The sequence below is a fragment of the Pseudocercospora fijiensis genome (assembly GCF_000340215.1).
Source record: "Pseudocercospora fijiensis CIRAD86 unplaced genomic scaffold MYCFIscaffold_9, whole genome shotgun sequence".
Classification (NCBI taxonomy): Eukaryota; Fungi; Ascomycota; class Dothideomycetes; order Mycosphaerellales; family Mycosphaerellaceae; genus Pseudocercospora; species Pseudocercospora fijiensis.
Window position 1 is genome coordinate 1,204,116 of NW_006921540.1, and position 12,040 is coordinate 1,216,155.

The 12,040-nt window shown below is 42.0% G+C and overlaps 2 protein-coding genes across 2 annotated transcripts; both read left to right on the top strand.

Annotated features, from left to right (window-relative positions):
- Positions 1-1,247: 1,247 nt before the first annotated feature.
- MYCFIDRAFT_178580 (uncharacterized protein) lies at positions 1,248-11,170 on the top strand (the record flags this gene model as incomplete). The annotated part of the gene is made up of 2 exons (XM_007932633.1): positions 1,248-1,265; positions 10,847-11,170. The coding sequence occupies 2 exons, from the start codon at positions 1,248-1,250 to the stop codon at positions 11,168-11,170; spliced, it is 342 nt and encodes a 113-aa protein (XP_007930824.1).
- A 32-nt stretch (positions 11,171-11,202) lies between these two features.
- Positions 11,203-11,673, top strand: MYCFIDRAFT_36968 (uncharacterized protein; the record flags this gene model as incomplete). The annotated part of the gene is made up of 1 exon (XM_007932325.1): positions 11,203-11,673. One exon carries the CDS (start codon positions 11,203-11,205, stop codon positions 11,671-11,673), a length of 471 nt encoding a protein of 156 aa, XP_007930516.1.
- Between the last annotated feature and the right edge of the window lie 367 nt (positions 11,674-12,040).

Below are 12,040 nucleotides of genomic sequence, written 5' to 3' on the forward strand. Positions count from 1 at the left end.
CTACTAGCAATTAGCTAGATCGATTATCAAACTTTAGCCTGCCCTAATAATAAAGAGGTCTCGTATGTAGCTTTACTTTTATATATAGCCGTTATCCGTTTGCTTTACTAGCGCGGAATACACGGACTACGTTACCTTCGCACTATATTTAAAGCGAGCTTCCTAAGCTCCTTCTTCTACTCGGTTACTAACTAACTCGCTACCGCCTAAAACCCCCCTTCTATCTAAACCCTTTAATTATTATTGTTAAGCAACGAACACACTTTACAAACTCGTTTCTAAACTACCTCGGTCGACTATGTCTTCCGGCGCCTCGAATCCGCTAGGCGCTAGTAGCAGCAACGACCTACCTGCCCCTATTAACCTAAGCCTAGCCGCCCTAGTCCCGATCGAAGCCCTATCCGATAGCGCCTTAGCTACTGCAACCAGCCTCGAGCACTGCTTCCGGATCGTTACCGCCCTTAAAGACCCTTAAGAGAAGATCTAGAACGCTCGTACCCTGCTACGCGTTATCAATAGGAATATTAAGAAGGCTACTGTCTTAGTTGCGTACGGTATAAACAACTTGCGTTAGTCTATCGGTAAGCGTATCTTTAAGCGCGAGGTTCTTAACGATATAGATATCGAACAAGCCTTTCCTATCGTCTATAGCCTCGAGACTGCCGGCACCTAGATTCGTTTGCGCTTTAAGACCCTCGACTAGGCCTTCGAATATTAGGGAGAACTAAGTAGTCTTCCTAAGAGCCTTATTAACTTCGCCTATAGTAGACAAGAGCGTGCTAAGCAGGTTTCTTTGTTCGTTAATAAGTACAAGGTCCGTTGTTAAGGCGCTAAGCATCTTTCCCGTACTATAATCTATCGTATATCTACCGCTAGTAAGAAGGTAGGCAAGCAGTTACTTAACCTATCCTTTACGCTTAACGACTTTACGATAGCCTACTAGAAGAAGTACTACGATGCGATTATCTAGGTCGATCTTAACGTATAGACAACTAAGGATCTACTAAAGGAGAAGGGCTATCGCATTAATAGTATAGGCTTTATTATTAAAGGTTAAGAGGCTCCTATCGTTAATGTTCTTAAACGCAAGGCTCTTCGCCTAGAAACGGAGGCCGATATAGCTACTAGTCTCGCGCTCGCTACGGAGATATAGGCTAAGGATCGTCGCTCGACCCGTAACCGTAAGGTCCCTTAAGAAGTTTAAGACGAGCGCGCTAAGGCCGAAGCAGCGCGTAAGAAGGCATTGTATGCTCGCTAGGCCCTCCGTAAGGCTACTAAGAAGTATAGCGCTCCTTCTAGTACCGACTATAGTACTAACTATAGTGCTAACTATAGTAACTCGGATATTAATATACTAGATGCACTACTAGAAGATGTCTCCTCCGAAGGCTCCTTTAGCGAGCGCAGAAATAGAGGCCTCTCGCCGATCCTGTTAACTAAGAATATTTGTAGTTCTTATAAGGGCGACTCTATCGCGCACCTTATTACCGATATCGATATAGTTCCTAAAGCCGCAATAGGCGAAGCTCCTGCCGCCCTCTCTATCTATTAATAGCTCGACGACCTTAGTAAGCTAGGAGAAAAGCCGTTCTCTATATATACTAACTATATTAAGAAGGCCGCTAAGGTCTATAGTCTCTATACTAGTACTAAGGCGAGTGTCCTCGTCGGTCGCCTATTAAAGATTGGTCGCGAGGTTCCTAATTAAGACGCCTTCGCTACCCTTAAGGCTAATTAGGCCTATACTAACTAGTTTCCTAGACGCCCTGTTGCCGCCCCGATATCTCTAGGACTCTACGCGTTCAACCCTACTAGTACTATTACTCGCGCCCTTACGCTAACAGATCGCTAGAGCAAGTTCGTTACCGGCATTCTTAGCTAAGGCACCTCCTTCGATCGCTTTCGCTAGACTAGCAATACTATCTTCCCTTAAGTCTTTAGTTAGTTATAAGAGCCTCGTAGAGTATATCTTCCTTTCCTTATCGACCTAATATAGGAAGAGTTTAAGATGTACCTTTAGTATATACGTAATATACCTAAGTCTAAGCAAGAAGGCCGTAATGCCCTTTAAACTTATAGTATAAGCAACTAAATCGTCCGCTAGTACCCTGCCCTATAGCTCTTAGCTGTCGCCCTTCGACCTAATTACGTATACGAGCTTATCTCCGTCCCTAAGCCTACTAAGTTCTTTAAGGTTAGCGGTACTTACGAAAACTGTCCTTCTAAGGAGTCTGCTCGTCTTAGATAAGATATAGTTAAGCTCGCAGCTAGCGAGGGTGCTAGTTACCTACGTATTAAGGTCTGTCTTATATCTAAGGATGAGACTAGCTGCTCTACTATTGTCGAAGGCATATATTAGCCCGAGGTCTTTGCGAACTAGGTTAAGAAGCTTAAGGCTCGTAGCCTAGTCCCGCTAAGCAAGATCGGCAAGCTTACTAATAAGCACCTTACCGGCGACGACCTCGACTGCATATTCGATAGTTAGCCTAATAGTAAGGGGCGTAAAGCGGAGTAGATCCTCAACCCTCTAAAGGAGTGCAAGGTCTCTATTTAGATGCTATACCTACTATATAGTAATCTAAAGACTAAGAGCAACCGTATATTAATTAACCTAGGCTACTCTCGCGTTATTAATAGTACTAAGGTTAAGGGTTACGAGAACTTAATAGTCTCCTAGGTTGCTAAGGCGTACCGTAATCTAACCGCCCTCCCGGCCTCTAACTCCTTCGTACTATTCGCTTTCTCTATAGCGATCTTAGTCGAAGGCCTCGGCTGCATCTCCGACGCTCTAGTTAGTAGGATTCCTTAGTTAAGTTACGTTATTTAGAACGAAGTTAAACAGATCCTCTAGCTTAATAACGAGGGACTTAAGGAATATCTATACAATTAGGAGAATGCTACGACGGAAAAGGCTATTAACCTCCTCGTTAATTAAGCTTTCTACGAGGGATAGTACTTCGGTACTAATAGCTTTAACGTATACGGAGGAGATTTCGAGAGCCGACTAGTAGATAAGGTTATTGCTAGTAAGGATTACGGTGCATTAAAGCAGCAGTAAGTTAGCGTAGTAGATTAGATGCTTAGGAAGTTGTTTTTGTATGTTAATAGAATCTAGGAACAATGCTACCCCGGGGGTATTATTGCGGAGTTTCTAAAAAATAGCCTTAGCTAAGATGCCTAAGGTGCCCTATATAACTGTTTGTTTGTTTTGAGCGCGCAATATAAAGCGTGTCTAGTTAGATACGAAGAAAGGGAGGGATATTAGCTAGTAACCGGCCCTACATACCTAGGCTAAGTTTTAAGCCTATATAAGAGGCCTCCTTCTGCATTATAGACAGAGCACTAACCTCGTATAGTATATTGTTTACGTTACACTTCTATAATGCCTATATTGCAGGGCTCTAGTTATTAGCCTAAGCAACCGTCTTGTTATCCTATTATACTAAACATAGCTGCCTATATTGCTATAGGTTATGTTACCCTCGGTAGCCTATACTATTACTACTAGTAGTAGTAGTAGTTTTAGTTTCCGTCCTTTACTAGACGTTTGCTTCTATTTGTTAAGGGCGGCAACTAAATAGTTCAAAACGAGTTCTCGAAGATATCTATCTACGAGAGGCGCGTAAGAAGCGTAAAAACTACGGCGCTAAGACTTAATGCCTAAGGCATCTATAACTAGGAATAGGAGGGTTACCCCGTAATACTACCCCCCCCTTAAGCAGAGGTATTGCGACGCTTATAAAAGCAAAGAGATATTATACAAATCGTTATACTTATCGTTAGAAGCGGCGCTAGCAGCGGCGCTAGGCGGTAAAGTAGTAAGCAAGTGCGATAGTATAGTATCCTACGGACGATACGAGAGGTATATATAGTCCCTTATAGTTAGAGCCTTAGCTAGAGTCTAGAAGAGCTATACCGGAGGGCTATACCGGTAAGGTATTTAATACTTCGGCGGACGGGTTAAGCGGAAGGTACATTACGTACTAAGCGGCGAGGTACTACGGCCGGCGGCAGCTTCTTAATCGGCTTATATAGTATCTAGCCTACTAGCTTCTTCTAGCCTAGTATAGGCCCTACAGTACGAGGGTTATCGTAATGCTAGTTAGCGATAGCGTCCTCTACGGTACCCTTTAGGTTCTTCGTATACTTATTGTCCGTTAGCGCACCTCCTACCTACTACACTATATAAACAACTTCTTTCTTGCTATAGCTATTCTTCTATCGACTAGTAACAACTTTGTCTACTTCCTATCGTTCTTTACCTTGTTCGTCTGCTTCTAGCGGTAGCTCGGTATTAGTTTAGTTTAGATATAGGTTGCCGTTATCGAGGCGTAGGAGTAAGGTATAGAAGCGATCGTAGATACGTATAGTGTTAGGTAAGGCTAGTTAATATATATCTAGAGCGATTACTCGGGTAATTTCGAACGGACCGATATACTTATAGTCGAGCTTCTTTACTAGGCGTTTAGTCTAAATATTGCGGGTATCGAGCTATATCTTATCGCTAATCTTATAGGCGTATACGGGACTATGTCTTCTTACTTTATCGTTAGCGGCGGCTGTGCGTACTTAGGCATATCGCATTTAAGTAATAAGGTGTTCGTATAGAAGCTCTATTTATTTCGCAAATTTATTAGCTTTAAGCTCGGACGTACGCGCGGGACTAGCCGCGGGTAGGTCTAGTTTTACAAGCTTGGCGGCTAATAATCGTATACGAGGATTGCGGCTAGTAGTAGTAAAGAATCTACTAACTCCGGTAGTATTAGATTGAACACTATTAGCGGCGAATTCTACGTTCGGGATCTAGTTAACCTAGTCGTCTTAGGTATAGTTAATATATACGCGGAGGTACTGCTCGAGCTCCTTATTAGTATTTTCTAACTAACCGTCGGTAGTAGGATAGAAGGCAGTAGATATGCGCTACTTAGTACTAACATTGCGTATAAGGCGCTTAAAGAACGTTAATGTCTACTATAACCCGCGATTGCTATAGAAAACGTCTATATATCCGACATCTCGCTATATATACTAATACTAGAGGTTACTAGCGTATTCCGCGGTTATGTCCTTCGCTAGCATAAAGCGCTTATGTTTCGAGAGGCGATAGGTTGCAGTAAGTAGATTCTCGTAGGTATTGTTATTAAGTACGGCTCGGATCTTCTTCCTCTTAGACTTCTTGCTCTCGCCTAGTGCATATAGCATCTTGCTCTTCTATTCGCGGAACGGTATGTCCTTATCCTTAGCCTTATTATTAGCCGCAAACATAGCGGGCAACTTAGTAGACTTGTCCTTACGCTTATACTTACGGTCGCGGCTATTATAACGACCTCGGTATCGACCTCGGTAGTCTCGGTCGTACTCGTCGGACTTAGACGTAGAGCTGCTTAAGGAGCCTAGATTATCGTCTTTATCGCTAGCGGCGTACGCATTCTTAAGTTCTTCTCGCTAAGTGCGCTCTCGCTCTCGCTCTAGGCGCTTCTTAACCGGCGTATTGCGGGAGCTCTTAGTAGGAAGCGTTTATTCGCGCTTGCGGCCGGTAGCACCGGTGCCTCTATTCTAGCGTATAGTAAAGTAAACATTATCGGAGTCTTCTTCGAATTAGGCGAGGAGGTCTTTGTTATCGGTTTATAGCTTACTACGGCGCTTCGGAGTGTTGCTAGTATTAGCTTTAGTAATAGTAAGTTGTTTTTCTAAACCTTTAACCTTTTTCTAGAGTTGCTCGATCTCTATCTTATCGGCATCTCTAATAGAACGGTACCGGGCAATACGCTCTTTAGCTTTCTTTAGCGCTAGTTCGTAGCGCTTACTCTTCTCGGTTAGCTCCTTTAGTTAAATAGTATAAGCGTTGTTAGCATTCTTTAGGTACTAGACGCGAGATATAGCGCTGTCGCGTTCCTGCTTCGCTTAATTCACTTTATTAATAGTCTACTATAGAACAGCAGGTTAGTCGGCCTATAGTAGGGCAGCATTGTTAAGGAGGTCTAGCTACTTATTAGGGTGCTTTTATACGCGCGTAGACAGGTCTTATATATCGGTAATATCCTTAAAATGTCTAAGGTTATAACGTAGCACTTCCTCGCTACGTAGATTCTAGTCGTATAGTATCTAGTCCGTAAGGTCTAGAGTCGACGTAGTACGTACGCGAGTGCCTTAGTCTAGATTAAGCTAAATTCTGCCGGAGCTAGTGCTAGCTACTAGTATATATAGACGAGATCTTATTCTTAGGGCCTTTATAGACCTAACTAGGGAAGGAAGCTAAGAGCCGTTTGCGTCTTGCTTACGTCTAGCCTACCGACCGCGACGCTTCTAAGGTAGGTCTTCCTCTTCTTCGAAACCTTAGATATCTAGTAGTAGAGGCGGCGGAGCGGGCTTAGTCGGGGAGTCTTTAAGGAAGCGAGCATCGTCGATATTAGGATCCGTGCGGCTAGTATAGCTTATACCTATAATCTCTTCGAGCTCTTCCTATATATACTGCCCCGGCTTTAGCTCGCCGATTAGAGCGTCTTCGCCGCCTTCCTCCTCTTTCTTATTAGACTAATCGTTAAGGCCTATATTAAAGTTAAAGGAATTGTTATCGTCTTCGGGGTCCTAGGCCGATTGCTATTAGAGAGTCTAAGACTAAGCAGACTGCTAAGTGTTGCTATACTATAGAACTAGCGGTAGAGGCATCGAGCCGTCCTATTACTACTAGGATATATTATCCTTACCTAATAACTTATTGTTAATATATACGAATGTGTCTTCTAACTAAGAAGAGTCTATTCGGAGTACTAAAGACTAAAGTACCGTACTTCGCTTATACTATACTATTTATATAGCGACGCGCTCTAGGCGTTAGGCCTATATATAAGTAGAACTAGGACACGACTACTAATTACCTAATAATAGCCGTATCTCGATCTATTTAGGGATCTTCGAGAAATGTTAAAGGCAGCAACTAAATAGTTTAAAACGAGTTCTCGAAGATGTCTATCTATAAGAGGCGCGCGAGAAGCGTAAAAACTACGGCGCTAAGACTTAATGCCTAAGGCATCTACAACTAGGAATAGGAGGGTCACCCCGTAATACTATTGCCTATAAGTACGTACTTATCTATATAGTAAGCGTAACTAAGTAACTACTATAGCAAGTAGTATATGCGGCATAGTATACTAGCCGAATAACTAGATAATCGTAATAGTAAGTAGCGTATGCCTTGTAATAGACTGCCTATATAATTAAATCGGCACTATATATAATATATATACTATAGCGCGGCTTCCGATCGAGCAATCAAATAAACTACTAAATCCGGCTTTAGTATACTAGTATAGATTATATACTACGATACTATAACGACGCTAGATAGCGACCTATATAGTAGATAGCAGAGGTTCTATCTATCGAACACTCTCTTCCTATTTAACTTTCGTATTAATCTAACTATTTTTAAGCTTAGAAGACCTCCGCGGTAGTAGCGCTTAGCTCGACGACGACTCGATATTCGAGATCTCTAGCAAATATACGTTAGTAATACGACGTAAGGCTATAATACTCCTTCCTATTTAAGAGACGTCGATAGCATTTTACTATAGTATATACTCTACGTACTATAGCTAAAGCCCTATCGCTACTATAGAACAAGCTTCCTTCCTCCTAGCCTTAGAGGGCAGCCCTATAATATAGGCGTCGAATTAGGCTTAATAATACTCGAATTAGCTATAGTATATACCTCGCTAGCGACTAGCATTTAGTCCGAGTTAGGCGCTTAGCATTACCCTTATACTTGCCGTCGTTACCTAATTAGGAAGCCTCTCGCACATTCCGCTTTACTCCCTAGGCGGAGTAAACTTTATACTAGCGGCTAACTTAGAATTACCTATAGCACCTAAATTTAGGTGCTATAGGTTATTATCTATTACTTTTATAGTATAGGTTTACCTTAGAAGGGGACTTTACTATCCTAACTTTACCGTAGCCCTACTTTATTACTATTATCGAGTAGTATAGCTACTCGACAATCCTAAAACCTTACTCTTATAGCTCTTATAACTATATATCTTCCGCCGTACTCTCTTGTTTCTTCTTCCTTCTTTCTCTATATCGTATATACCCTCTTACCCTCGTCTATAATAGCACCTTAAATATAAGAACTACGTTAATAGTATAGAAAGTAATAAAGATAGCTCCTTAGTTCGGTCCTTCTAGCGAGCCGATAAGCAATGTCGTATATTCTAGCTATTAGCGAGTGTTTAGCAAGATAGATACTAATACGCTTATAGTCTAGTCTATAGCGTAATGTCCTACCTAGCCGCTCTACGGTTAATTAGAACCGGCTGCGCTAGCTAAATAGTAGAGTATATATATTCTTAGATAGTACTTAGTAGTAGTCGAGGGTAGTTAATAGCTAACTAGGTCCTAGTTTTTTCTATCTCGATATGCGCCGCACTATACGAAACTCTAAGATTACCGCAGTATAAGAGAAGGTAGCACGAGTTGCTATAGTACTAGCAGTAGTTAGGCTATAGATATAGCTAGTAGCAGTAGTATAGTAAGGGTATTTCGATTATTCTATTTATAGGATTAACTTACTAACTTATACGAGAGCATCTCTACTACCTTCTCTACTACTACTATAGTAGTAGTAAGCGTATATTAATCCTTAATCCTTAATCGGTCTTCGAGTTTAGATACTAACTTATATAGTAGATAGTAGGCATAACTACCGCCTCTGCTACTACTATAGATATAAGTTCTTCCTTAATCTATATCGATAAATAATATACTAACTACTTAGATAGCTCTACTACTGCCGACGACGACGACGACGATAATAATAAGGACAAGGATAAGAATATAGGCGTCTTGCCTATTATATAAGTCCGACTTGTCGCTAAGCTTAAATCTAGATACTAATATATATATAGCGATAATAATAATAATAAGTAGTACTACGAGCCCGCCTAAGAATAGTATATCTATCTAGTAGTCTTATCGAGTAGTTAAGCAGTATGCTAATAATCGTATAAAAATAGCGACGATAACGATAACGACGAAGAAGAAAACGAGGACGACGATAAGCCTACTACTACCGCTTCTATGCCTCGCTGCTATAGTCGCCCTACTAGGTAGAGCCTTTAATATATTATACTAACATAAGGTAGTCTAGTAGAGGTTAATCCTATAGTATGCTTTAATTCTTATACTTGCTAATCGATTAATAAACGAATAGCTAATTATTATATATAGGTCTAGTAAGTAGAGGTTGCGCGTAGGCCTTCGGGTAAGTTAGTAAACTAGTACTATACTAGTTAGATCTAAGACCCGGCTCGTAGGCTTAGTAAGCTCCGTATGCCTGCCTACCGCCGCTATATCCGCAAGTCGTTCCTATAGAACGACTATCGTTAGGTCGACAATTGTCGCTACTATACTATAGCGGCTACTAATAATACCGGCACTCCGGCTACTACTCGTTGCGGTTAGTATCGCCGCGTAAACTAGACTTACGACTAATTACTTTTTCGCGTAGTAAGACCTAAAATATAGCAGTAAGACGTACGATGCTTACTAATAGTATTTAGTATTTAGCGTTTAGGTATAGTAGCTAGTCTGCTTCTTTGTTTGCTTCTTTACTTTACTTTGCTTTGCTTTTGCTTTTACTATTTGCTATTTGCTATTTGCTAGCCTTTAGGTATAATAGGCTATATTCTTTACTTTGTTTTTATACTCTTAGTAGGTCTGCTATTTAGCGTTTGCGTATAGTAGCGCTACTACTATAAATAAACTCTCTTCTCGCTCTACTAATCTTGTTACTATATTAATCTTCTACTTCTACTTCTAGTATTCTTGTTCCTTAGCTTACTAACGTATATACTAACAAACAAGTAGAGGTCCTTCTTAATTTGCTATAGTATACTAACGATAGCTTAGTTAATAAATCTATAGAAGGAAACGAAGGATAAGGGACCGCTAAGTTAAGTCGATTAAGCTACTTTCCGTTAAACTACGCTAGTAAAAGTGCTTAATACGATAACAAGCACTTCTAGCTAGAGATATTAATAGCTCCGCTATAGATATGCTTATAATAACGAGGCCGGCGATCGGCGGAGTATAGGAAGCTAGTCTGTCTACTCTATATATTAAGGCCTATAGTACGTATAATATATACTATAGCAAACTGCGCCGCCGCTATAATGTAAGTAGTATATAGATACTCTAGTAGGGTATAGATCTGTTCCTAAGTCCTAAGAACTTAGAGACCTCCGGCATTTCGCTATAGTACTTAGAGACCTCTAGCTTTTCGCTATAGTATATAATAGGCGTACTATAGGTAAAGAAGAGGTTATTTATACTTGCTTGCTTTAGTACTTTAATGTCGCAAAAGAGCTTAGAAACCTCTAACATTTCGCTATAGTATACGATAGCTATACTATAGGTAAAGAGACAGTTATTAAGCTATAGTTACCGCAGAATAAGGAGCCGTAGCGGCTATTAAATGTGTTAATTGTCCTGTTCTAGGTATGCTATACGACCTATAACTTGTCTATTTCGAGAGGCTTTAGCTATAGCACGTTTATAGTATGCTATATAGAAATTAGATAGAATATTAATAGCTAATGTTAATACTTGCTACTACTAAGTATTACGATATCGGCGAAACGGAGGTAACGCAATGCGCCGAATCGCGTATAGTACGGTATATTACGTGCTATAGCTAAATACTGCTATTTGAACGACACATACTAATAAGAAATACGAGATACTAAGAAACACGATATATCGAGAAACACGAGAGACCGGAAAACGCCAGGTTCTAAGAAACCGGAAATCGCGAGGTTCCGAGGTATACGTCTAGTGCTACGTTTAGGCCGCCGGGCTGATTGCGCTCCCTGGTCCGGGTCCGCAGTGGCAGCTATTCTATCGGAGAGTCGGAGAGCAGGCATGCGCCGATCCCTCGGCTAAGCGCAAGCTCGTAAGGATTTCGAATGCCTTGGCTTGGGTACGAGCTTCTCGCAATGTCAGATACAATTGGCATGTCGCATCATATCATCGCGCGGTAGTATTGGACCTTTCTACTTCCACGTATTCCTGTTCAGCGAACATCCTTCGTACTTGGCATACACAACTCCTCTTGCTGCGCCCTCCGCTGCCTCGATTTCCAAAAGCAAAGCATCGACCACGAGAACCTTAGCAGCAACATAATACAAGAAAGACACTTTCATCATGTCGACGATATCCTTCAACATCCCAATTCTTTCGATCCCGTTCTACTATGCGCTCGCCGTCTTTCCACATGGCTATGCAATCCACAAAGCAACCCAAGGCGACCCCAACAAGCACGACAACCGCAACCCAAAAGGCACTGCTCAGCTTGAAGCTCTCAAGAAGCGTCTGTCCGCTAGGCAGCTCGCTGCTTTCGAACGTGGAGAGTCATGCCATCGCAATCATCTCGAGAATATGCCGCTCTATGTGGCAGCCATCTTCGCAGGAATGCTGGCAGAAGCAAGAGTTGGCGAGGGAGAAATCGGACTGATCAATTTCGTGCTGGGATGGAATGCCATCCGAATTGCGTATACGGCGAACTACTTGGCGACGGAGACGAGGCGGTGGAGCTATCTGAGAAGTGCCCTCTACTTTGCTGGAACTGGATGGGCATTCGTCATGTTCTGGAGAGCAGCAGTTGCATTGTCGTGAAGCTGGCATTGGACGTGTTGAATAGCAACATGTCAAGCGGATCGATTCTGGCAATGTAGTTAGCTGATCACCATTCAATGCAGAAAGAAAGGGAGATACTTATAAAAAAAAGTTCCCAGCCGCCTCCCAAGCAAGCCTGGAAGACGACATTCGCGCCCATGCGCGTCTCTTGCGACTCCTCATCGACTCTGCACCATGGTCCGGCTTTCGAGCATAGCGGAAAGATAGCAATGGCTTCCACCGACTGGCGAACACGGAAAGTAGACAAGCCAAAGCTTTGATCCTCACTCTAGAGAGGTCCCACTCTCGCGCACTCGAACTCCAGCCCGTAGTCACACACCACGTCCATCGACAAGCTTTCCAGCGG